This window comes from Lytechinus pictus, chromosome 16, assembly GCF_037042905.1.
Source record: "Lytechinus pictus isolate F3 Inbred chromosome 16, Lp3.0, whole genome shotgun sequence".
Lineage (NCBI taxonomy): Eukaryota > Metazoa > Echinodermata > Echinoidea > Temnopleuroida > Toxopneustidae > Lytechinus > Lytechinus pictus.
Window position 1 is genome coordinate 26,651,176 of NC_087260.1, and position 27,970 is coordinate 26,679,145.

At 37.0% G+C, this 27,970-nt stretch overlaps 2 protein-coding genes across 4 annotated transcripts; one reads left to right on the forward strand and one right to left on the reverse strand.

Annotated features, from left to right (window-relative positions):
- Positions 1-364: 364 nt before the first annotated feature.
- On the forward strand, positions 365-16,091 carry LOC129279449 (ADP-ribosyl cyclase/cyclic ADP-ribose hydrolase-like). The gene is made up of 7 exons (XM_064110980.1): positions 365-396; positions 3,579-3,708; positions 4,728-4,958; positions 5,638-5,717; positions 6,444-6,536; positions 9,339-9,425; positions 11,203-16,091. The coding sequence occupies exons 1-7, from the start codon at positions 365-367 to the stop codon at positions 11,405-11,407; spliced, it is 858 nt and encodes a 285-aa protein (XP_063967050.1). The 3' UTR covers positions 11,408-16,091.
- Positions 15,246-27,429, reverse strand: LOC129279650 (monocarboxylate transporter 14-like). 3 transcript variants are annotated; one of them, XM_064111712.1, is made up of 7 exons: positions 26,903-27,281; positions 24,883-25,078; positions 24,412-24,492; positions 20,887-21,134; positions 20,358-20,501; positions 18,496-19,482; positions 15,246-17,904 (listed from the first exon to the last, which is right to left on the reverse strand). In XM_064111712.1, exons 4-7 carry the CDS (start codon positions 21,092-21,094, stop codon positions 17,588-17,590), a joined length of 1,656 nt encoding a protein of 551 aa, XP_063967782.1. In that variant the 5' UTR covers positions 21,095-21,134; positions 24,412-24,492; positions 24,883-25,078; positions 26,903-27,281; the 3' UTR covers positions 15,246-17,587. The 3 variants fall into 3 exon arrangements, with proteins under 3 accessions (XP_063967782.1, XP_063967783.1, XP_063967781.1); XM_064111713.1 differs by lacking the exon at positions 24,883-25,078 and having other exon boundaries at positions 26,903-27,354; XM_064111711.1 differs by lacking the exons at positions 24,412-24,492; positions 24,883-25,078 and having other exon boundaries at positions 26,903-27,429.
- Between the last annotated feature and the right edge of the window lie 541 nt (positions 27,430-27,970).

Genomic DNA, 27,970 nt, shown 5'->3' on the forward strand with positions numbered 1-27,970 from the left:
TCCTCTGCACACATGGTTCATTTTCATTTATTAAGCATTCAAATCCGTTTTATATCATTCCTTTAAATTTTGTAGAAATTCAATTTAGAGAAAATTTCGTTCAAATGAATGGCCCAAAGTTGACATTTAATTTCGCGACGACTTAATGATCGTTCAATTTTCACCTTAAATACCATTTTAAATTGTATTTATCGGCACACATATTTGCTCTTTAAACGTCCAAATTCAGATGTTTCTGTTTTTATTTTTTTATTACGTTCTACAATATTTTTAAAACTTTATCTTGTCTTTTTTTTATAATCGTTTCATTCATTTTATTCCATTATATTTCATAATAACTTAGTTCATGTAACACTAATAGGATATGGATGTAAACGGTTATTCTCTTAGTGATTGGTGAGTGGGTGTGTGACCTATATGGTGGGTTTTTTTTCTTCATCTTCTTTTTATTTTACATAATAATTCATATCGTGTTGGGGAAGGAATAAGAAACACGGAATTGACCACATTCTACAGTTGTGAAATTGGAACAAAAACGAGCTGTTGTTCCGATGATGGTATGTCAGACGTATGATACATTTCAGTAAGTGGTAAATATAAAATTTCAAAGTTAATCACATTTCCATAATTATTCAAAAGAAGTAAAAAAAAAAAAAAAACGAAAAACACTGACCATTTCCTGTCAGTGATTGCAAATTCATGATTTTGAATTCCTAAACGTTCGCAAGGTGGTGCCGGTGCGAATTTGAGCTATTTCAATTTGATCGTTCTTTATACATGTTTAAATGAGATAACCATGAAATCGGCAGCCAATTAAATCTAATTGAATTAAGTATTTGTCTTTTTAAATGTATTTTCAAACCCTGAATCGGCAGACGAGCAGCGCGCGAGGACTTGACCAAAGGCTACCAGTTGGGGCTTGATTCCAATAAATTGTCATGATTTGGCTCACCTCCTCCCCGGCAGAACTACACCAATAAAATGTTGGTATCTGGCAATTCATACTGAATAAAGTATGTAGCTTTCTTTTGGAAAAAGTGATTATGTGAAATAGGAGTTAGGTCTTTGCATTCGGTCAATTAGGGCGTGGTCAATGAACATACATGACATACTGGTAAGAATCCGGACTTTTCGCATTTACGACGGGGAAACTCTCTACAACGCACCAATTTCTTTGAAAATGCAAGTCAAATCAAAATGGAGAGCTGAGAGGCTTTTGTCGATAGCTGGTGGACCGGGACAGCATCGGAATCTCTTGACTATGGACAACAACATATTTGCAATTGTTCGTCCGGCGCAAATCTTCGGATGATCTACTCTCCCAGTCCAACAAATTACGACAAAAGTCTCTCAGCTCTGTTTTGTGATTTTAATTGTATTTTCATAGGAATCGATGCGTTCTAGAGAGTTTCCCCCAAAGTAAAAGTGAAAAATACCTAATGTAATGTCCCAACGGTGAGTTGACACAGTGGGGCACAGTGTGAACACTTCATAATGTTAAATTAGAGCATTTTAATAGTTTGAGTTACAATTTCGCAGAGTCCACTGTGATTGTGAAGACACTGTAAACATTCACATTGTAGAGCACAGTAGAGGGGTAAACATAAGCAAATGCGTATATACGCTGGGGCCCATATATATGTATATTAAAAACCGTTTTGTGAATGATAGTATGATGAACATGACCTGATAATTATTTGGTGTGAGTGAGTAACACGTAAGTATAGTACATGTGACATGCGCCATGGTGTATTGCTTCTTGCTTCAAGATTTATTCCATGGTTGCCAATAATGCATTCACCGCACCTATGTCCATGGCACCACGCCACCATCCCCCCACACACCCACACCCTCACACACACAACGCACGCACACTGTCTCTTGTCCACTCACATATCTCTTTGTTACTCATCTACATACTAACCCTTCCTCAAACTCACGAACACACACCATCACACACACACACTCCACATACACACACTCTCCATCCACACCCAACACACAACCACACACAACCACACACACACTTTAAGTAGTCATTCGAGACGCCGAGAAAGATTATTCAATTGATGACTTGTCAGCTTAGAAAATATGACCGTTAAATTTATCTCTTGAAATTCAAGCCTTTATCTCATCTCGTAAAATCATTCATCTCTTGTGAGTACTTGTTTTATCGATGCGGGCACATGCACGAATAAAATTTTACGGATTCGAATTCTAAACAACACAGGACCCTGGGACTGACGATTTTTCCATTGCGGGTGCTGATGTAAAGTTGAAAAGCAAAAAAAAAAAGTCCCTACAAAATGCCAAATGAAGGTAACTTTGGTTACATTTTCCCATTTTTACAAGTCTTCCAGAATACCTGAGTGTGAGGGTGATGGGGGGGGGGGGGGGGGGGTGCTGCCTATGGAGAATATCCTATGATATTCTAAACTTCCGCTTATTTTAAACAAAACAGTTATATGCACATATCAGTAACATGTAAATGAGAGAGTCGATGATGACCTTCACTCACTATATCGTTTGCTTTTTATTGTTTGAATTATACAATATTTTGGATTCTTGCAGATTTGACAATAAGGGCCAACTTGACTGAACCATTAATGTTTAAACAATGGTAATACCACATGTTCAGGGAGGAATAAAATTTTGTTTCACATGATAACGAGGAGAAAATTTGAATATTTCATATTTCATATAATGAAATACAAAAGAAATAGGAATGGATGACGTCATCAGTCTCCTCATTTGCATACCGACTAGGATGTGCATATAAAAGTTTTGTAAAATCAAGCGAAACTCTAAAGTGTTATAACTTTCTTATCTTACATCCGATTTTAATGACATTTTCAGTGTTATGCTTGTTGGATTTTTCTCGTTTTATTCGAATAAACTTTTTGTTGGGTGGACTTGTCCTTTAAAAAAAAGTAGAAGAATTCGAAAATTACTGGTGAATGTTTGATGAAAATCCACCAAAAAATAAGAAAGTTATTATTGTTTAAAATCAGTGAATCAAAACAGCAGTGTCGTCCTGGACTGTGCATGGACAAGTGACATATTTGCAATTTTTCGTCCGGTCCAAATCTTGGGACGATCTGCTGTCCCGGTCCATCTACTTTAAACAAAAAACATCCATTATGATTTGATTCGCATTTTCAAAAGAATTGGTGTGTTGTAGATCATGCAATCATGGCAATACCACAATTTTACCTCACAAGAAACAATGCCTCAGTAACACAATTATTTTGTGTTTGTTATTTTCAATATTTCTAGCTGTATAAGTTGATACTTTGTAAGCGATTTTATGTATGCAGATTGCAGACATCTTTGACAGTATGATATCCTTGTTAAATGAATAAAAAAATGAATAAAGTGAAATGAAATGAAATGACATAGAGAAATGAAGTTCTTCTTCTTCTTATTATCATTATACTTAATATTATTATTATTAATACTATTATTATTATTATTATTAATAATATCATTATTATTATTAATACTATTATTGTTATAAGAATTATTATTATTATTATTATTGTGCATCATTACTCTTTACATATATTTTTTTACCGTAGGATGAAGAACTGCACCAAGCTTTGGGAGCTGTTTTCTTCGACCTTCAAATACCGCGAAGCGTGTGATGTGAATCAAACGATGTATGAAGAATTCGTCAATGCAGCCGCCATTACTATACCCGCCAATAAGGTATGGAATAGTCATTATTATAACCGTGGAAATTACACCGTCTTGAAATTAGTAACAATTGGAGACAGATATAATTTGAAGAAATCATGGAGATTGGTAATTTGAATTATGTGCCCTGGCTTAAAGGTCGGGTGGCGGAACTGGATGCTCTCAGAACTGTCACGAAAATATTATTTCGTATTGCATTGCATTCAATAAAAAAAAAGAATGACATTAAATTCAAGATTAATCAGATTTTATTTTCACCAAAGACTAGGTAAAATGTGTAAGAGTTTGATTTTAGATTTAATCATTTATGTCTACAGCCACGTTGTGGTCTTGCAGCAAAGTCTTGAACTTATAAACATAGGCCCAAAACAATAAAAACAAATAAGTGTAAAATCATTTAAACGCAGTACATTCACAAACACACAACACACTGTTAAGCCCAACCCAACCCTATGACTTTGAGTTCAGCGGAACGTATAGCCTGTTTGCACTCTGAATAATTCTTTCATGCATTATTTGAAGAATATTACATCCGTCAATTCTCTTCTCTTTGTATACAGAATACAGCTTGAAGTTACTGCATGCAGTAACAGGGGAATTCAGCCAAATAGAATAAGAGAGCAATATCTGACCAAAGCGTTCATTTATATCTAATAATCTTAATTAGATTACGGTAGACAGAAATGGAATAGAATTATAATTACCTTAAAAGGACTTCTTGAGAATGAAAATGATATATTCAGACACTAGGATGGATATTCTACATGTATGATTTGGAAGTGCATTCGGATCGTCTATCTAGATGAGACGACATTTGCTCCAGCGACAATTGCTCCGGGCACGGGTTTTTGTTGTAATAGGATTTTATATTAGGGTTAGGGTATATAGTATTGTGCTAAATCATGGGCTGGAGTTACTCATTCGATGAGTGTGTTAATATAGCGGAGCAATTGTCGCCGGAGCGAATGTCATTGAATAAGTGATTCATTAAAGCATGCATATCTTTACAAATTGATTTCTTTTTTTTACAGTCGAATTTCTGGGATGGTTGGGGCATTTACGACACCGTACACGCCTATGCCAAAGAAGGAAGAAGGGCGTGGTCACTCGAATATACACTTGTTGGATACCTGATCAATAATCTTAAGTTCTGTGGCCAGAAGAATGAAACGGGTTTTAGGTACGACTCTTGTCCTGGGATGGATGAGTGTGGGTTCGCAACCGGATGTGCTGATGCATTCTGGGCGGAGGCCTCTGTATATGTGAGTTGAATTTCCAGTATTACCTGCTTTTGGCCTTTTTTTTATTTGATGTTGTTGTTAAAACTCTAAATATTCACAACTCTCTTATTCCTTGATGGGTTTTCATCATACCATTATTTTACCCTGGTTTGTCTACCTTCGGCATTCCCCTCCCGTTGTCAATATTAATATGATTGATGTACACTGCTAAAACTACGGTGTTGATTTACCACCAGCCCGGAGTATGCCCACACCAGAAAAGTGTTTAACAACACCAATTTGGTTTTGGTCTAACACCAGATAGGTGTTTATACAACACAAATTTGTTTTAAAACAGCATCAGTGTGATTCCAATCTGGTGTTGTTTCAATACTTCTCTGGTGTGGACATAATTATATAGATTCCGGGCTGGTGTTAAATCAACACCGGAGTTTTTGCAGTGTACCCTACTTTAAATCCACCCATCATTGTTTGAAATTATTCGTATTTTCTAGTTTCTGTATCTAATTGTTGAAGATGGAAGCATGTATAAATAAATGAATAGAATTCAAATGAATTGAAGATGCTCCATTATCTGTCTCTGGTCAAAGGGCAAACACTACTGTTTCTTTACTCCGTATTCTATTTATTCAGCCTCTTAAAAGCTACACCTTATCCCTATTTAATTCCTGATTACCATTTGTTTCTTATCATGATCTAGTTTGCAAAGCAAGCAAAGGGGCATGTTCGTGTTCTCTTTGACAGCAACCGTGAGGGTGGTGCATTTCAAAATGAAAATAGGTAATTATTGTTTTTATTGGGGGGGGGGGGCAATGAAAATTTTTTATTTTTCTTGTTCACCTTCTTTTCTTCTTCTTCTTCTTTCTCCTCCTCCTTCTTCTTCTTGTTATTTTCTATCTCCCTCTCTCCTTTTCCCCTACAATCACAACCAATTACAACCAGTTACTTAATTAGTAGGCATAATTTCTATGGTATCGATTTATTGATAATACTTTATGAAAATATTTATTGCCTCTACACTAATGTTTGTAGATTTGACCGTTTCTTTTTCATCTTAACATTGGGCAAAACTGGAGTTATCTGTAATATGCCTTTGATTTCAGAAAAAAAATGTTAAGGTATATATATTTATAAAGGGTGTTTACAAAAGTGTGTAAAAGATGAAGATCAATTAAAACAAAAAAGATAACCTTAAGAATATTTCATGAGGCGATTTATTTGACATGCCCTTATATTATCATTTTTTGGCCAGGGGAATTTTTTTTGTGGAACAAAAATACACTGAATTTACAAGACTGCACAAAACGAGAGAGCGAATGAACTGGTCACCCCCCATTTGCTGCTTATACGTCCATGGCTTGAGCAATTTGAGGTTGAAATCACGGATAATTTCTGTTCCTTGCGCCTCTTTCCGGATAGCAAATAGGAAGAGTGTGAGATGATAAGATTATCTTTCTCATGATTTCACGTTCAATTGCCTCGTCTTTATACATTACTTAATTATAGCTACTTTGCTCAGTTCGAGTTAATCAACATGCGACCAGAGGCCGTGGATAATGTGAACATTTACCTCATCACGATGGTTGACCAAGAAACAGGGTAAGTATAAGTCAAGAAAAATACATTTATAGACACCTGGAAAATCGCCCTCAGATCGATCAACATAATCCAAGTTTAGAATCGCCCACGAATGTAAATCAACGCTTAACCTTGCGAGATAATGAGAGATGTAAGATGTAAATTATACATGGACATTATGTGACTTCTGATACCTGTGAAGAACTCTTTCGAAACAAAAGAAGTTTGCTATCCATGTTATTCTAAAATCTAGCTTGTTCTGAGTTGTCATCCAAATATTTAAATTTTGAGTTACGAGGTTTTATAAGCAGCGTTATGTGTGTTTTATTATTTTGTAAAGATCAGTCTTAAGTCATGTTTCTGACTTTATGAATTTCTTATTTCTAATATTTATAACAGCATAATGACCGCCCACTTCTCTCTTTACCTCTTCTCTCTTATCTCCCAATCATCTACATTCCGCCCTTCCTCTACCCTCTATCTGGCCTCCCCTCTACCCCATCTGATTCTCTTCCCTCCCTTCTCCTTATTCCATTTCCCCCTCCTCTCCTCCCTCAACCACCTTCTCGTCTATTCCCTCTCCCTCTCCGCGTTTCTCATTTCGTTTCTTTTCTGATTTGTTTTATTTTTCAATCACCCATTTCAAATTCGAAGAAACCACTGTGGAAAAGCTTTGCATTTCTAACATGTCTAAGTCTGATGAACATCGTCTGGATGAATAGATTATAATTAATGAGAGGTGCTTCGGGCTAGCATGAAAATTGAAACAAAATCGAATATAGAGGAGACGTTTAGCGTATACAGTGTATAATAACTCCCAGATGGCCACTGTGGGTAAAAACATCCATTATAGTCACGTAGATAAACAGGCACATTTATATATGATTTAAGAAAGTATGAATGTTAATTAATACTGCCTTTCCCAAGACCTATACCAGCGATCAATCAGAATTGTTGATGTGGGGAGCCAATAACGGAAGCAGTCATATTTATTTTTCCCCCAGAATATTCAGTTTTCAGTTAACATGTTCGCGAGTATCATGTTTTTGTGCTTCCGTTATTTTCTTTATATTCATGTTTTATTGGTGAAGAAATCATCTCAAAACAATCACAATATTTACAAGAGATCTATAATTGGAAACAATTATAAACTGTAAGAGAATTTTCATTCCATAATATTGTCTTCTTCGCGAGACAGATCGGGTATCACGATATGATTCTATATTCAGAAGATGTTATAGCTAGTTGTAAATCAAATAAGAATAGAATAATGGTTCAATCCATGGCCGTACGCATCAGGGTAGGATCACTTACACCCCCCCCCCCGAAAAATGAAAATTTACATTTTGGGGGAAAATTTTCACAAAATATACCAATGGTGTGCACCGTTTCCGTCGGTTTCACTGAGAATGTGCCCCCATTACAAGCTCGGTCGCTTCGCTTTTTCGCTTTCGAGTTCCTTCGAAATTTTCTTGACGGTGGTAGCAGGTAAAATTCAATGAGATTTTATAAGGATAAAACATTAGATATTTAATTAGTAAAGTGGTAGAATATACAGAGTAAAATAAATTAAATTGATTGCATTTTATTCAAAAGATTAAAAAAGTATTGAAGAGAACTACTGCGTTGATAACATTTCGCCCAAAACAATCATGAAGGTTGGTTGAAGCTTAAACATTTTTAATGAAGCCGTTTAGTTTTACATTTATACTTCGTTTTGTGATCTTAAAGTATATACAGATATGTACAATTATGGGCAATTCATCCTCAGTATTATTAATAGTCATCTCAAAAGACACATTTTAAGAGTAGCACACACTCAATAAGAGAATACTCACATATGAATTGGTAAGATCGTTCCCTATTTATAAAAGGGGAGGATGGCACTTGGGAACCTCAATTTCAGCTGCACAAGTGTTCGCAAATGTCATTACGGAATCTCTTAACCCTATCTAGGCGGGGGGGGGGGGGGGGCCTCCGGGCCCCCCTCAACGAGTCGCGCGATATTTTCGCTGACTTTTTACTTTCAAGTCTTGCGCAACTTTTGAGACCAATTTTGCGTCACCCAGGTACGCGGTTCCGAAATAACGCAACGTTATGTAAGTGCATGTCAGACAAAAAATTGCTCCAAAACGTGATTTTGTGTACAAAGTCAATGTAAATTGTCTTTTCAACCAAAAATCATAAATGTAAGATTATTTTTAGTTTTGCTGATCTAAATGCATTTATTTTATGCTGTTTATGATCTTAGAAGAGTCCCCAACGAATTTCATTGAAAAAACAATGAAAAACAAAGGGTCCAAAAAACAAAGAAATACATAAGATATTGCAGAAAACAATATAATGCATAAGAAATTGATCTGATATCACAATTTTTTTCATGTAAACTTGCTAAGAACACCACAAAGAGTTTCTATGCCAAAAAATAGAACATTTGGAGCTTTATTTATGGAGTTAGAGGAAAAAGTATGATTTTGCATACTAATTACGCATAAATTAGCATAATTACTTAATAACAATTCTCATAAAATAAATTACTATACAATTTTGTAGATTATATCCCAGACAACCTGCGTGCCAATTTTCGGCGCGATCGCGCGGTCGACGGCCGAGATCTCAAGGGCCATATGAACCCCCAAAATACCCCGGCCTAGATAGGGTTAAGGAGGCCTGAAAAAGTTTTTCTTGTATTTGTATATCATTTGTTCACAAGTATATTAAATATATTGCCGGCAATCTTGATACGTTGGGCTTATAGTGATTTATCAGTAATTTTTCACCAAACGTTTGATATTGATAATTTCTCTTTTTTTTCAAAAACAGGGATAATTGCAGTTCATCGTCTATTCAACAACTCACCACTATCTTAACGCAGAGGGGTATTTCATACACATGCCATGATCAGCCAAGGTAAGTTATTACGCAATTACTTCATTAAGACAAATTTCCGGTCACGTTCGGTCGTCAACTATAGAGACCCCCCCCTACAATAAAAGGTGGAATCCCTCCCAAAAAAAATTAGAACGAATCGAAAATGAAATGTAGCTCAATAACATCGAAATCAAGAGAAAAATGAAATAATTTAACATGAGTGATCTATTCAAAATTTGATGAATTTGAATCGATTTACAAGGAAATAAGATGAGTAGAAATGACATGAAAATAAGAACTAAAGGGGCGCGAGATGACTGTTTCATAATTTTATACAGTTATTTACCTGCTGAACGTACTTGCCAAATCTGGCCAACAATTTATTTTCTATGACCTCTGTGTAAACTTATATTGATCTTCGTACGATTCGGCACACGTATTCATATTTCATGTGGGGATTGCCTATTTCCCTGGTAAATGGATCCTCATCTGTTGTGCAATCGATTTCTTAGTTGCCATGGATACACGATTATTGATTCCACAACAGAAATATAATGGAAAGAAATTACTTTAAAGTGATAATAATTTGCCTGGAGGCACAATCTCAACTCTTTCGATTCACTACAGCTGTAAATAATCAGGATTTATTTTGACATTTCTGTTGGATTTTCGTACCAAACCTAAAGCTCGCACGATTCTTTTCAATAAGTCAAATTCAGCTGCCTGAATAGAATTTTGACCTTTCGGTGAATTTCCACTTGGTATATATTCTCTCCGTCTATCATTCGACATGGTCTAATTCTAGTTCGTCTACCACCAGTTCGTCTTCTTAACATTTGGTCTGATCGCCATTTAGTCCATTTACCACACCCGGTAGGCTATAACCATTTGTCTTATATCCAGTTGGTCTATAAGACTGCTTATGAATATAAATAATTTACATTTGGCAGAGTTCAACATCATGGCCGTACGCAGCGAGGGGGGGGGGGGCAGTTACCCCCTCCCCGAAATTTTAAAGATTTACATTTTTGACTGAACATTTTCACAAGTATGCAAGAAATCCTTTCACTTAAGAAAATGCAAAAGCGCCCCACTGACAAGCTTGTTCGCTTAGCACCCTCGCTCCCGAATTTCTTTGAAAATAAATTTATGCGTCTTGCCCCCCCTCCCCCTGCCAGGGAAAGAACAAATCTATATACGGTCCTGTACAACATGATTAGTAGACGACGATGAAATAAAATCATGTAATAGGCATATATATAGAGAGAGAGCTTAAGTTACTATAAGACTGAGTTAAGTGTAAACCAAACGGCATTTAGACCAAATGGGTCCTAGAATAGTTCTATGGGTCTAGCAAATGTGGGTCCTAGACTATCTGAGAAACAAACCAACAGATTGTAGACCAAGTAAAAAAAAACCTCCCTCCTATCTCGATATGAAATAAGCATATAATCCTTTTGACATAACGCTTATCTACTGGTGAAATGGGGGGGGGGGGACGGGCGGTGTCTCTATTCTGCTTTTTTATTCTTCCAAAGTTTGTAAGAAAAAAAATGGTTTGTTTCCTTTTCAAAGGATTAACTTTTAGACATTAGGAAAGATTCAGTGCATAATTTATTTATTTATTATTGATATAATGTGTGCCCATTGTACAATGGTAGCAATGTAATTTTAATGCACCATGGACCTGCAATATATTGTCTCATCTCGCTTGTTGATTCTGTTTCCATTTATTTTGGAACTAAACGACCATAATTAGATATTAACATATCATCATTTATCTCTGTCTTTCTCTCTTCTTTGTTTGTTTGAATAGGGATGTACTACATTTGCTCTGCACAGATGAAATCGCATCGGAAGTGTGCCTTCTCCAAAAGGATATCCTCGAATCGCCAACAGATGTCGCCCTCCCGTTAACCACTGGTTCAGCATCACGAACGCGGAGCACGATAGGAGTTGGTTGCCATGCATTTATAGTGATTTCTATTTATATCTTACACAGTATTTTACACTACACGTAACATTGAATCAATTTTATTGGTTGTTTATCATTGGTTGTACAGGATGTGCCAATCTGCAGAGTATCAGATCATTATTGGATTATACACTGTAAATTCTGAGGTGTTAACATGGTCAATGTGTCCCAAAGATGACCACACCTTGAGGTGTATTACACCCCAGAGATTGAATCTAACACCTAAGTATGTCAAAGTAAACTGGTGTTGAAAGAACATAAAAAAATCAACACTGGAGAAGAATGACCTGTGTAATCTTCTACACAAATCAACACCTCGATTTTGTAGTGTAGTATAAAATCCGCAGTATTAAAGCAAGCAAGATCAAGTAAATCAAATTGATTGTTTAAAGACTGGGGCAGATTAACCCCCTCTCCCCCTCGGCATTATTCGCGAAAAATATGTAACGCAGAAAGGTGGCCCAAGGCGGGCCGTGACTTTTTTTCTTTCAAGCCTTTCGAAACTGAATTACGAGACCAACTTTGAGACCCAATGTTCGCTGTCCTGAATTACACAACATGTCATTAGAACATGTCAGACCCCAAATGGCTAAAAACATTAATTCTTGTGGAAATCCAATGCATTTTGTTGGGTTTTTTAAAGGCGAAATTCATAAATGTATCATCATATTTTTACTTTTACTGATTAAACTCAACTGATTCCCCAGTCTTCTTATGCGTCAAAATAGCCCAGTCTTTTAGGGTGATTTTTTTTAGGTAGTTGGTAGACATTTGTCATAATGTTGCAAAGGCTCGTCAACAAAATCATACCGGACCTCGTGAATGTTATACTATCTGTTTCATACCTGCATAAATGATATTCATTGACTTTTACATCAAAACAAAATGTAGATCATCCAAATCCGACCAGACATTAATGAAATGGAACAAAGAGGATTTCTTTATCACCCCACCCTCACAACCCACATACGCACATCGAAGTACCGAATCGATCATGGACCTATTACGAATAGGTCCATGAATCGATGTAACATAATAGTAGGCCTATCGTATCAAAATGTTAATCAATACTCGATGTAAGAATGATATATTTCATCATATTTGTAATATAATCTTGCTTGAGCTATTGGAATTTTTTTTGTTTCAATATGCTCAGCGAGTTCTTGATACAGAATAAAATTCTGCGGAGTCAAATAGAGTAGAGTCAGGTAGGGAGTCAACTCTGATTCGGGTCAAAGTGACTGATGTCCTAGGTTACTCTGCTATGTGTTGAGTCATTTTCCTTTTGCCATTAAGAGCCAAATTACTTCGGAATCCTAGTCACTTTAACTCGGAATGGTCTTGACTCCCAACTGACTCCATTTCAAGTCAGTCAAAGTTGCCCTACTGGAAACAACAGTGTACCAGTGTGTTCACAGTGTGGAACACAATGTGAAATCACTTTCACACCGTTGAATCCGAGCATTTCAACAGTGTGAATCACATATTCACATAGTCGACCATGTGAATACGCTGTGGTCAGTCACACTGTCGAGGTTTCCACAGAGTGAAAATATCTTCACACTGTGGACATCAAGCATTTTAACAGTGTGAATAATAATTTCACATAGTCCACCATGTAAACACATATTCTAAAGTCGGTTTAGTTCAAACTCTGGCTTAAAGTTGCGGTCTAACTATGGATGGCCAACTGTGGCATAAATCTCAAGGCTCAAGCTCATTTGACTCTCAACTCATTCTTAACTGTCTGAGAACGATAAATAAGATTATCTTCATCATGAAAGAAGTGAGAAAGAGTACAGTAAAATGAGAACATGTCATGTAAAAAATATATATTGTTGGCTTTCCATAGCGCAAAGTTAGACCTTGGGTCTAACTCTTCAGAATACGGACCATTGTGGTCAGACTGTGCGACACTCTGTTCTTTCCATCAGGGTGACAACAGTTTAGAACTATGGAAATTATTTGATTCTATTGGCTGATGGTAAACTTGTTGTAAAAATTATTCGCTTGGGATTAAAACAAGTATATAATACACATCTTTATGAAACGGGACAAGACAAAGATTGTTGAATTGATTCACTATAATCATGATAATACATGACTTCGCTGTTGATTGTTTCAACTGAAATGACCACAGTTCATCGTGCAAAATTGTTTGAAATTATATTAAATATAATTGAAATTTTAAAAAGGGCCTTTGGGTAAAGGGTTAACGCAAAGGCCCTTTTTAAAATGTAATTTTAACATGGAGTTTAGAGGTGTTTTTGCACTGTACATGCACGAAATTCTGAGGCGAAAGAAAATCTATTTTGCAGGCACAATTTCAGTGTCTGATGATTTTTGTGATTCTGTCATTGGCTGTCTTTATGAATATAGATTGTATCGTATGTTAGGTAACCAGGTCAATATCTATATGAAATTTCTTTGATTCAATTTCTATCACATGTATATATCTTGTTACGTTAAATGGTAATATTTACCGTGATTATCTGTACATTTTAAACACACACAACGATGACGTTGCAATGACGTATTATAGCATTCAGGTGAAATGTTTTGTATGTTCTATCAAATAAGCTTTCTAAGAAAATTAAATCGTATTTAGGAATCATCCGTTTTCGTATTCTGCAACATGATGTGTATGTATTTCCATTTTTTTACTGTTTGTTATTTTACAATTCCTTAGCAATGATGACCACATAAATATTTTCCAACAAATTAGAGCATATTATTTCGTTCGACTGTTAATTCACCCCAACTCCCCCCACACACAACACACACACATACCCACACGCACCCTCACACAATGAAAACATTCATTTCAGCAGTCTACAGATATGAGCAATGATCACGTGTGTTGTCATTGATAAAGAAGGCTAACATTTGAGTGTATGTGTAATATTGATAAAGGGCATTAGTTCTAAGAATAATTATCCATGGAGTGAAGGTAATGAGCCGGAAAGTGTGTTTTTTATCATGCATGTGGTATGTTAAAAATCAGGCCGACGGGATATTCATGAAGTTCGGTGACTGAAAAGTATGATGTTTCACATTAAAAATTACAAAAAATAGAAGTTTGTAGATAATTGTTGAAGCTCTCACCCGGTCCCTAGCCCATGCTGCGACATTGAATAGGTGTTAAACACCAGAGAAAATCATACTATGGGCCTATATAGTGAAACCGTCGGGACAAAATTAGGAAGCAAAATAATGCATGTATTACCTGTAATTGGACAATAATGATAATATTGAATCATACATTTTCTTAGTTTTAACTGTATATTGTTTGGAATAAAATTAGGAAGCAAAACAGTACATATTATATTCCCTGTAATTGGACAATAATAATGTTAATGTTAGTTTTATTAGGTTTTATGGCTTTTAACTCTTAATATTATATTGGTAGATTACAAATAAGTTAATTCAAATACATGGTTCGCATTTCGTTCGTACACTGCAAAAACGCCGGTGTTAATTTAACACCAACCTGGTATCTATATCGGTCCACACCAGAGAGGTGTTGAAACAACACCGGTTTGGCGTTAGGCTAACACCAATATATAAGCAACACCAATTAGTGTGAAACGAATATCGGCTTGATTCTTAACTGGGGTTGTTTCAACGCTTCTCTGATGTGGACCAAAATAGATACCGGGCCGGTGTTAAATCAACACCGGTGTATTTGCAGTGTATTTTAGCACAGTTTTATTATTGATTTCATTAAGTGAAGTTTTAGATAAAGTAGTTGTTGTACCTTCATGTAGTTGTGTATTCTGCATTGAAAATGGCCTAATCAGCCCTAATGGAAAGAACAGTGTCCCACAGTGTGTGTCATAGTATGTTCACAGTGTGGAATACAATGTGAAATCATCTTTACGCTGTTAAATTTCAGCATTATTTCAGTAGTGTGAATCACATATTCACATATTGTGAACACGCTGTGAACAGTCACACTGCCGAGGTTTCCACAGTGGGAAAATACTATACACACTGTTGAATTTGAGCATTGTAACAGTGTTGTATTTTCACATAGTCCACACATAGTCCACACTGTGAACACACTGTGATCACATTGTGATCACACTTTGAACACACTGTGATCACACTGTGAACACATTGTGAAACACACTTTGAACACACTGTGAACACAATGTAAACACACTGAACACACAGTAAACACACTGTGAACACACTGTAAACACACTGTGAACACACTGAAAACACACTGTAAACACACTGTGAACACACTGTAAACACACTGTGAACACACTGTAAACACACTGTGAACACACTGTGTTCTTTCAAGCAGGGAGGGCTGACCTTATATTGACCACGAGGAATGAGGGCATGTTTTCTATCCAAAAGAGAAGATAATCAACAATGACAAAACACTTTTTAACGACCTTTAAAAAAGTGGGCCTCAGGCCTACTTATATTTTAGGCGTTTGATTGAACGCGATTGTGTAATTGTATACAGGTAACGCAAAGCAGCTGGATCGCACGTAATCATTATGTAAATATGAAATCGATTTATATCAGTATTTAGAATGAATTACTGTATTTATGGTGTCGGGTTCCTATATATATGCTAAATGATTTTATCAAGATATACTCTGTTAAAATATAGTTCTGTCTGGCCATTCGAAAATAGGTGTTCGTTTTATTATGTTCGTAAATGTCTATATTTATCATTTATGAAAAGATTAAAGTTATAGGGGCCAGTAGAATGTTGCTGTTGTCTCGCTTGCTGAGTTTTTGTTTGTAGTATTAATGATACAGATAAAGAGAACTTGAGCAAACTGAAAATCGAGATGTTGCTAATACGCCCGGCTGGTAAGACGTTTATCTTTGTATAATAAGGTCCCTTGGAGGGTCTTAAATAAGTCGTGGGGCCTCTGGTTGCTTACTAATAAGTAGGCCTAGAAGTGTTCTTTGCAAGGCATTAATCCCACGAACCAGGTCTCTTGGATAATGACATTCAGTTATTCGTCGTGTGATTGCTTACCAACAAGCATTTATCCCTTCTTCCAGTCAGGTAAAATATCTAAGTCGATAACTTCTAAAACAAGGGTGGTTGGGAAAAGGAATCAGAGATACAGGAAGAGCAAGGATTGAAGGAAATTTTGTCAGAAATTATAGATGGAGATGTGGATGACTAAAAAAGGAAAATGAATGCATGGATGGATGGATGAATGAATAGGATGGTTTTTTTCATCGCAAAACAGAAAGACATGCATGGCATTTCAAGGAGTCTGGACCCCCGGTAACGGGCTAGTTCAGACCAGTATATAAAAAAACGTGCTTATGGTTTGAGTGAATACTCGTGACACAAAAATTTAAGCTTTTGGTTTTATACTTTCACCGAATTTTTAATTCATGTGTTTGTTTACCTTTATCTATAAATTAAACACAACAATGACAACAAGACATACTACACGAGAGTGTTTCGTTTCGGGTGATTTCTGTCAACACGCCTTATGAAAACATATTATTCAGGAAAGTATCGTTAGATTTTTGCTCATCTTGGGGAGGGGGAGGGGTGGCAAAGCAACCCTCTCTCATACGCTACTGTACAAAATTGAAAATTGAGAGAGTGCCCCGCCCCCTCCCCCAAGGGGACCACCACCAATGCTATTATGGGTAACATTCAGAAACATATTATGTTGACAGGAAAGGGGCCAAATAAAAAAAAAGTATCATTCGCAAGTACAATTGTATATATATTTTTATTTTCCAATTCACTTCGCCATATATCTGCACATTTGGGTTTAACAATCGAAAAATGGATCACACTTTAAAATCTCAATTCAATTTAGCAACGGGACGCTGTGTCCAATCAGCCTCCTTTTCTGAACGCGAATTTTAATATATTCCCTAATCATTATCTTCCTGTTCTCTTAAACATATTTCTGAGTTTTCTTGTCTTGTAAATGATGTTTTGATAACAAAACTTTGTATTGTTTTCTCAAAAGGTGCGAATACAAAAGCGTTAGTTATTGATGATCATGTTGATATTATTCAATAACTTTTCAATACGTTTTTTTTTTTTTTAAATCCTTTGACGAGTAGCGTTTACTAGTATGCCGTTGGTCATATTGCTCATGTGCATTTTGGTCGTAAAGAATGTACAATTTGGAATGCATATGGGTTTGTGATTTTAGCAACTCAATATTTTCTGTCGAAGAGATAAAGATCTCCATGTTCATGTAATTGATAAAACATATCACATTTCGGATTCCCACGTCTTCTTGTCAATGTCTCCATCAACATTTCCATTCAGGGTAACAACCTCCACGTTTCTGTCGGGTTTTGAACCTTCATTCCACTGAACCTTACTGTCCTTCCTCCTCAACCTCTCAACCTCATCGCACTCAACATCACCCTCTGGAGAAATCGTCCGATTCCCTAATCGCCGCTGATGGCGCTCTTCAAGCTTCTTCAGTTTTCCAAATAGGAGGAGAGAGAATGAGGATGTGGCGAGAAGCGCTCCAAATAAGAAGAAAGATATATCGAAGCTGTTGGTGCGATCGTATATCCAACCTTGGAAAAAAAAGAAATTTCATTGATAAATATCAGTTATTTTGTGTTCCAAGCATGTGTTGACTCTGAAAGGAAAGTGAAAATCATGTTTGTAAAAATGTCACCACTCTTTCTGTTGAGTTAAATCTACCAAACTAATAACAGTCCCATTCGAGAATCTATTTAAAAAGTAACAAACACGATGACGTATCCAATGCAACCGAGTACGCTGCTATGAATGAATGATTATTGATACTTAAAGACCAACCCAAAATCTCTAGTAAAGACTTTACTTGTAAACATGACATAAAGCTGGAAGCTTTATGACATGTTTCACTTAGACCCTTGTTTAACCCTGTACTAAAATTATGGGAAGCCAACAATGTCAATAATTTGTTTACATAAATAGTTTGTTTCTTTCATTAATTTCAAGACGGCTGTGTTATTCATCCTTTATGAATTATGTGAGAATCAAATGGGCAAATACATTGAACCTCTACTGTACTACGAGATTAATGTCACAGTAATTGGCTATCCATAGTTAAACAACACCTTCAGGTCCGAGTTTAGATTAAACCCAACATCAGAATACGGGCCAACATCTAAACTTACCTCCTAGGACAGGCCCAATAAGACATCCTGTGCCAGTGAAGACCATCAGAACTCCAAAGGCTCGTCCTAATTTTGCGACTCCGACTACCTCCTTGAGGACAATTGCTGCCGTGCATATGTCTATACCGCTAAAGGTTCCAACCGATAGCGCTACTATGATAAACCAAGAGTACGTCGTCGGAGCTCGAAGCAACATGGTCGAGATTCCCCAACCAAAGAGGGCGATACCAAATAACTTGGTGGCGCTGATCACTTTCCTGCCCAGTACGAAAGCCGATATGATTTTCCCGATAAGGTTTCCGATCCCAAAGAAAGACAACAAAAAGGATGCGGCTTGTTCGCTGATCCCTCGATCCACCACGCTCAGTACAAGATGCGTCATGACGGCAGCCATGCAGAGACCAGCGAAGAATGTGACGAACACAACAAGACTAAAGCGGTAGTTCTTGGTCAAGAGCGAGGCTCCGGTCACTCCTCCCAGACTCTGCAGACGAGAAGTGCGTTTTTTGTTCAACCTTTGGTACTCGTCCTGATGGGACTGACTCGTAAGCCTACTGTCTCTTATTTCGCTATCATTCTCAGTTAGCTTGCGTGGTGACGATGAATCGTCCAAATCCGCCCGGTCAATGCCGTCATCATCTTTATCGTCATCCTCGTCATCAGTTCCTTCAAACTGAGTCATTACGTCTTTCTTTAAAGCGTCCTCTTTTGGCGGGATGCGGTCATGCTTATCGACTTCGAGCGGGAAACTCGAGACGGGACGAAGCAACATGCCACAGACCAGAGAGTTGGCCAGCAATCCAGCAAGTACCAGATACGCTCCTCTCCAGCCGTATTTTGTCGTCAGGTACTGGGTTAAGGGTGGCATCACGACTATGCCCACTGCTGAGCCCGCGCTGGTAATGCTCTGAGCGATTCCGTAGTATTTGGTGAAGTATTCAGCGATGCAGACTGTGATAGCATTGAGTGCAGAACCGTAACCAACACCTGTAAAGAAAGTAGAAACATGAGGTAAGTTCTGTTGGGTATAAATTAAATCAAAATTCAATGTTTTGGCTGCTGCTGTATTCAAGGCGAGACAAAAGAACACTTGCACGATCGCAAATGATCTCTGGGAAGCATTTCATGAAAGGACTTGTCAGACGTTTTATCCGACAGTTACCATTGTAACAGTGTTTCTCATCCAATAAAAATCAAGGAAAGTTGTCAGATCTGACATCTTGTAGGACAAAAATATTGATGAAGCGCTATCCTTAAATCGTGACATCAACTACCAATTTATGTCCAAACTGAGTCAGCTGATCAACTTCGAGTCTTTCATGAAATATAAAACTGTCTATGATTTTCACTGATGAATGTGTTCTGATCAAGTAGATTACATGCAAGGGGTTCGGCATCTAATATCAATAGTCACTGAAAATCGCAATTCGTTTAGTGAAATCCTCCCCAGGGCATCATCAAATGCAACATGGGAAAATGAATCAATGAACCATATTTTGTGGTGCTTATGTAGGTCGATCAATTAAATCTTTTTTGATGAAGAAAATTAACGATAAAAAAAGACCGAATGTCAGAAATGATTGATTGGGTGGTTGGTTTTCTGTTTTAAAATCATATTCCATACATGTAGATACCATGAGAACATAATGAATTGGTTGATTCATTGAGCGATTGATGTATTGACTGATTGGTTGTCTGACATATTAAGTATTCTTAAATGACTACATTCTGATTTCATACTGACTTGATTGATTGATTGATTCATCGATCGATTGATTGGTCGGATGACGGAGTGAATGACTGACTTACTTGATATAGGGCAAAGCAACGTGTAGATTAAGAAGAACGGAGCGAGAACTCACCTGCAAGAAGTCCGGCAGTCATGTATAGGACCCACGGAGAGGGCGCCACACTGCTCAGAATAAGACCTGTTGTACTGATGACACCACTGATGATAGTAACAGCACGAGCACCAAGTTTGTGAATGGCTGCTCCAGAAATTGCCCCTGTACAAAAAAAAAAAAAAAAAAGATAATGGTTTCTTTGGAATTACCGTGCCAAATGTGCTGCATGGTTCAACTGCATCTTTCCCGTTAATCATCGTCATTATCTCATATCGTCATAATACATGTATTCAGAGACGTAACAGTTTTTTTTTGTATTTTGTTTAAATGCCAGCACTGAAGGTCTTGGATTGTGGTTATAGTGTTAGCAGGTTCGAGGTTTAGTTGTTTTTATTTTTTGTTAGTTGTTTTCAGTTTTTAGTTTTCGTCCAAAATGAGCATATTGTCGCTGAAGCAAACATTATGGAACCGAATTTACACCTCTTATCAATAACAGAAATCCAAATGACAGATTGTGTGCCGATCTCCTTATTACAAGATTAATTACCTGCAAAATGATAAGCTCCCATCTGTATGCTAAGAACCGTGCTCAGCTCTGCCGTGGATGCTTGGAAGTGATGTTGCCAGTGGACAATGAATATTCCCGTGCAGTTGGAGATCCCATCAACGAACAGGAGACAAAGATGGGCTGCAACTAGGATGAGCCATCGCCATTGAGTACGGGAGGGCCGACAAAGGCTACACTTCAAGTCCATGATGGTAGCAAGCAGATGCTTAGCTGACGGGTTTCACAGTCTGTGGATAGGGACAGATTAAACGCAAGTCATGAATAGGTGAGAATAAACTTCACAAGGCATCGCCTGGCATAAAAGATATGTGTTAAATGGATATCACTTCCATGGATTTAGGCGAATTTAGTATTTTTTCCTAGAGGTATGCAATAACTATAATGATCAAACTTGGCCACAGACTCAGATGTATCCAGCCTACTAAATCCGCGTTAAATGACACAACTCTGGCTCTGGGGTTGTCATTTTTTCCAAGCAATCTGCTAATGATGACAGTCCTCCTGCTAATTGTAAATGTTGTATGTTGGAAGTGGATCATTTTGTGTGTGTGTTGAATAATAATTTAGTACACTTTATTTATGATTTATGCCAAAAATATTTTAATTCATAATGTTATGAAAATTTCTTATACGAATGATATGAATATATGCAGAAGAGAACAATAAATTAAATCAAATAAAAATCAATAAATAAACGGTGAATCAATGCTAATCTCACGATCGTATTATGAACACTATTTAATTACAGCTGACAACGTAAACAACCAAAGCACCATTTCTCCCGGTACTCACTTTCTTCTCTAGTTTTTCTACCTCCATGGTTCAATCAACTTACAATGACATACATATATAAATATATACATACATATAATATATATATATATATATATATATATATATATATATATATATATATATATAATGTGATGACAAGTTTACTTGTACCAAACGCTCTTGAGGTGTGAGTATGAAACATATTGTGATGAGGCCAACTAAAAAGATGACGCAGGACATCACTTTAGCTTTTGACGAAAGACGAAAGCTAAAGCTAAAATGGTGTCCTGCGTCATCTTTTGAGTTGGCCTCATCACAATATATATATATATATATATATATATATATATATATATATATACCGATGATGGTCAGGATCCGAAGGAAAAAGAAGCCAGCAAAGGGGGTCCAAATAATAAAAAAACAGACTTTGAACGCTGCTAAAATTGGTCATGATGAACTATAGGGTTATAATTTATTGAGATTAAAAACAAATACAGTCATTTGGTAAAAGAATACTAGATACAGAAAATGAAGTAATACACAACCAGAAAAATCATGAAGGTTAAACAAGCTAACTACAAAATCAAATTGGATTGGTTAAAACAATAGTGTTCAGAAGAAAGCTGTTTAATTTGAAAATATATACATCACGATCACCAGAAACACGATTTCGGACATCGTTTGGTAAAGGGTCGGCACTGAAGTTTGGTATTCAATTTTCTTTGGGTTTTTTTTTTTCAACAACTACTAAAATTTTCTGCTAGAACGTATTCCCCGAAGACACAAATTTATTGCACCAAATCCTTTCTAAGGAGTTACACAGTTCATTCGAAATAGGCATGTTAAGAAATTAGGTTTTATACCAAAAAACGGTAGATTGACAGGGTAAAAAATAATGAGACTAGGGCTACAACCTCTTCACTCTGTCACTAAGAACTGACTTTGACTTGGAGGTATACGCTCCAAAATTGGAAGGGGCACTAACTGAACAAAAAGGTCAAACAGATTGCCCTCCTGTACGAGGTCATCCTTTCTAAAAAAAAAGAGCGTGTATGATATTGTCAATAGAGCACCTATCGCACCGCACACTGTGTGCAAAATGAGTACTATTCGACCTAACATAACATGGGAGCAATGGGGAATATGCATCCTCCCACCATGGACCTTGTAATAGGTCCATGCTCCAACACAGTTAAAAAATTGCACATTGTTTAAGCCTGTCACTCTCACAACAAGTTGTTTAAACTTTTTTTGTAATTGTTTAAACTTTTTAAACAACTTGTTTAAAAAGTCTAAACAGTTGTTTAAAAAGTTTAAACAATAGTTGTTAGAGTGACAGGCTTAAACATCGTGCTTGGAATTAAAAACAGCGTTTTTCAGTGCATTTCGCGTTAAATGGTAAATTGGCTCGCTTTCATGAGAAGTACGTCCCTTTTATCTGAAGTGGTGACCATAGGAGCATTTCATCAACATTTCTAATCAACAAGCTGTCAGAGCCCCGTCTTACAAAGAGTTACGACTGATCCAATCAACCACAACTATGGAAAGCCAGCAACGTCAACATCTAAAGTACATGTTTGTTAAAATTTTTTCTAGATATGATGTATATTCATACAGTCATTGTTTTCTCGACAATTCAGTATGCATCTTTTTGTTTTCAAAGGACATCGTGCAAATTTCCTTAAGAAAAATTTATGTCATTGATGGATTTCCATATATATTTGCGGTTGGTCGGATCAATCGTACACAACAAAAACTGTGGTGTTAACCGGTGTACATAGAGGACCACACCAGTTATTTTACACATAGAGGACCACACCAGTTATTTTACACCGGTGTTAAATTGGTGGTGTTAGTTTTACACCTATAGGTGTTATTACAACACCTATGGTTGTTACATTTACACTCTTGGTGTTATGTTCAATCTCTAGGGTGTTATTTTAACACCTCAGGGTGTGGTCCTCTATTAACACCAATTGGTGTCAGTTTTAACACCACAGTTTTTACAGTGTAACTCTTTGTAAGACGGGGCCATGATATGACAACTTTCCTTGATTTTGATTGGATGATTATCCATGTTACTATGGGAACTTTCATGAAACGCTCCCCTTTTAACGGTTTTTTTTTCAATTTGTTAGGTTTAGTTGATATAGCCTTTGCTTCCCTTTACTGTGTGTGTGAGAACCCTCTTTTTCCTGACGAAATGAACCCACATCCTATCCCCATAACTTCTTGGAACCACCCCGGAATCAAAAGTATATAGTAATGTATGCAGTGGCGTAACTACGGGGGGGCATGGGGGGGCACGTGCCCCCCCAATCGGCTGGCTAAAAAAAAAAAAAAAAAAAACGGGGAAAAGGAGAAAAAGAGGGAGAAAGGGAAAGAAACGTAGTGGGAAAGAAGAAATTATTGTTTATTATAATATATTATATTATAATTATGTTATACATGAAAATAAAAAAAATCGTAACTTTAAGGAACATAATTTGCTCAGGGCCTATGTCTTCATTGTTCCTGGCGCTCGCATTGTCTGTTTAACAAGATATATAATCCTGTTGTACTAAAACCTCCCGTTTTCAAGTCAATATACACCAAATATATTTCCTCGCACTTCGATTTATTATTGTTTACGTATAAATATAGTGACATAAGCTTCTTTTTCATGACTGCTTATTAGATTGCCCCATTTTAAAGTCTTAATATAAAACATTTCCTGTCCGTGCTTACGTTCGCATTAGTGGATTGGTGAGATATGTCTGCTCTTCATGAATTCCTAAAATCCGTCCTTAAAATGTCCCTTTTTCTGATCTGAAAATAAAAAAAAATCAGTTTGTGATTCGCGCTCGCGTCATTTGGTTTGTGAAATACGCATAGTCTTCGTGAATTCCTACAAACAAGCCTTAGAATGCCCCTCCTCAGGTCTGAATTTCCAAAAATTTCAGCTCGCGCTTCGCGCTCGCAATATTTGATTAGTGAGATGCGACGATGCGTATGATAATCACGATTACAATGACTACAAAAAGTACTTTATGTGTTTAGATGTAATTCTAACATCATCATCATGCGCTTGGCACTCGCATTAGATGACTATGGTGAGATATGTGTACTCTTAATGGATTCCTTGAAAAAATAGTCCTTATATGTCCCTGTTTGGGGTCAATATATACAAAAATTTCAGCTCGCGCTTCGCGCTCGCACTGTTTGTTTTTGGAAGTGATGTTGCCAGTGGACAATGAATATTCCCGTGCAGTTGGAGATCCCATCAACGAACAGGAGACAAAGATGGGCTGCAACTAGGATGAGCCATCGCCATTGAGTACGGGAGGGCCGACAAAGGCTACACTTCAAGTCCATGATGGTAGCAAGCAGATGCTTAGCTGACGGGTTTCACAGTCTGTGGATAGGGACAGATTAAACGCAAGTCATGAATAGGTGAGAATAAACTTCACAAGGCATCGCCTGGCATAAAAGATATGTGTTAAATGGATATCACTTCCATGGATTTAGGCGAATTTAGTATTTTTTCCTAGAGGTATGCAATAACTATAATGATCAAACTTGGCCACAGACTCAGATGTATCCAGCCTACTAAATCCGCGTTAAATGACACAACTCTGGCTCTGGGGTTGTCATTTTTTCCAAGCAATCTGCTAATGATGACAGTCCTCCTGCTAATTGTAAATGTTGTATGTTGGAAGTGGATCATTTTGTGTGTGTGTTGAATAATAATTTAGTACACTTTATTTATGATTTATGCCAAAAATATTTTAATTCATAATGTCCCGTTTTCAAGTCAATATACACCAAATATATTTCCTCGCACTTCGATTTATTATTGTTTACGTATAAATATAGTGACATAAGCTTCACTAATTGGGTAAAATTGATATAGTAAAGGGAAGCCATCTTATTATAGGCACCCGAGCAAAATGGAAAGATGAACATATTTTACTAGTAATGTATTCCTCCATTCATGGTAACACGTAGTCACGTAGGCCCTATACGCTTTATTATAGTTTAGTAATGCATTTCCAAAGTTAAGCAAATAAACCGGTTTCGTATATCCGAGTACCCCCGCGAGTATCCTCGTCCATTGCCAGATTGCCGTGTATAGCTTTTTTCTATCGCCCTGTCTTTTTTTGGAGGTTGCTTGCTTTTCATTTCTTTCGCTTTCTTGTGACGTCATCACAAGACAGGCGGTTAGAGAAGGTGTCTGAGAGGAAATTAAGCTGGGCGAGTATCGATCGTGAATAAAGCGATTCTGACAGAAAGTCGACTGAGAGGTCTTGATTTACCATCTTGAACCTATATTAATACACTTGTCTATCCAGGATGAACGTTTGATAATTCGGCATTTTTATTATTAGAAGTAAAATTAATTAAGTTTCCATCCATATATTTAGGGAGGGCATAGGATAGGGAGACTAAATGACAGGAGTGTTTGAAATACAGGGCTGTAGTTTTCTTATTTCATTCCCGGTTTTCAAATAAAAGACAAAGGCATAAACAGCCTTGCCTTAAAAAGGTTATAATGAACCGTGAATTAAAATGAATAATAAATTAAAAGGTAGCAAAAAGAGCTTACAATATTGAAACGAAAAAAAATGTAATCGAAATGAAAATTTAAAAATGAAAACCCACTAAACACTGATAAAATACTAATGTATGTATGATGGATAATAGGCCCTACTGCAGATTTTCAGCAACAAACATGTCACAAGTCAGAATATTAGCCAAAATGCATAGTCAGGATGGTAATAGTTTCGCTTGCAAATATGCAACGATGCGACAGTTAATTTATAGTGTGAGAAAGAATGGAACGGAAGCCAAGAACAAGTTCAAGGGGGTCTGGTATATACGAGAGACTTAATGGGTTCATCAGTGTTATTAAATGCTTAACGGACATTAGATCAATTTAAAATTCAGAATGTGTTAAAATTTAACCTACAAATAGGTTGATTTTATATGAACCCGGGATATGAACGAGGGTTAAACAAAATCAATCACACCATGCATCTTATAACTAACGGTTGATATTAATGCTATATCGAACTAAATTCGTGTTTTTTCGGAGTATAGTATAGCTGTGCATGCACATGCATGCATGAGGGAGAGAGGAAAGGGGGGGGGGGGGTCAACACTGCCTATACTTCTAAACACTATAGTTGAGCTCTAGCTGGAGTAAATGACTTTCAATCCCTCCATCTTGTGAAATTACCTTTTCAAACCAGCTACGATGCCATCCAAAATCGGTTCATGTCCTATCTGCATACACAGATTTACGGCAGTATTCGTTTCTGAATAGACTGTGCACAGTTTATAATACACGCGGCGCGATGTCCTCGGTGCATTATAGTTCAAACTGTAGGCCTTACATTTCATGAAGCAGTTCGCGAAATGCAGCCTGTTTTTTACTGATCACGTGATGAGGTTTGTAGCTTCGGATCCACCATTTAGTACCACCAAATGCTTGAAAAGACGTTAATTAGTTTCATACATTTTCAACACACACGGACCATCACACACATTATGGATGATACTTCAGAAATAGTTATTGGTGAACTATGCTTGCTAGTACATGTATTCATCATCGTTCTGCGAAAAGAAAATCAGACACTAGCCCGATCACGATTCGCTTTGGATGTACAGTAGAGCACAGCATGAAGGAATGGGTGAGTTTGTGTATGCCTACATAAGAAGGCATACACACAAACGCGCACCCACACACAAAATGCACTCTTAGGCCATGGTAAACCAGGGAAGTGTTATAACACTTCCCTGGTTATTACTTTCCGTTTCAGAACTTCGATTTCAAGCCCGGGGGGGGGGGGGGGGCACTTCCATTCACGAGTGGATACCATGCGCGACCATGGGGTCTCGAAAAGCACCCTAAACACGTAATTTCCATATTCTGAAAATGTACCCCTTAACAAGTATTGACGCGTGAAACCCTACCCTTAACAAGTATTGGAAACAAAACGATACTCTTGGCAAATATTCCCTAAAATGTACCCCTAAACAAGTACAGGAATGTTTTATTGTTACGGGTCCTTCGGTCGTCGGCTTTACCTTATTTGGTTTAGAACGACCCCACTTTCTACACCTCGCGCAAATCGGACTCTAAACACGAAGTGTTGGGGCAAAATGGACATCCTTTATAAAACATTTTAATTTTGTTTTATCATTCCCGCAAATTCGACCCTACCCAGGTAACAATACAGCGTTGGACCAACGTTGGATCAACGTTGGGAATTTTTTTCCCAACGTTGCCTCAACGTTGGCAGGC

Bases quoted from the DNA above. Each gene is read 5' to 3' on its own strand.
- LOC129279449 (XM_064110980.1), top strand. From the start codon at position 365: ATGGATGTAAACGGTTATTCTCTTAGTGATTG. The intron at 4,959-5,637 runs GTGAGTTGAATT...ATCATGATCTAG, and splicing joins GGGCGGAGGCCTCTGTATAT to TTTGCAAAGCAAGCAAAGGG. The intron at 9,426-11,202 runs GTAAGTTATTAC...TTGTTTGAATAG, and splicing joins ACATGCCATGATCAGCCAAG to GGATGTACTACATTTGCTCT.
- LOC129279650 (XM_064111711.1), bottom strand. From the start codon at position 21,094: ATGGACTTGAAGTGTAGCCTTTGTCGGCCCTCCCGTACTCAATGGCGA. The intron at 20,502-20,886 runs GTAATTAATCTT...TTTTTTGTACAG, and splicing joins GGGAGCTTATCATTTTGCAG to GGGCAATTTCTGGAGCAGCC. The intron at 19,483-20,357 runs GTGAGTTCTCGC...CTTTCTTTACAG, and splicing joins GACTGCCGGACTTCTTGCAG to GTGTTGGTTACGGTTCTGCA.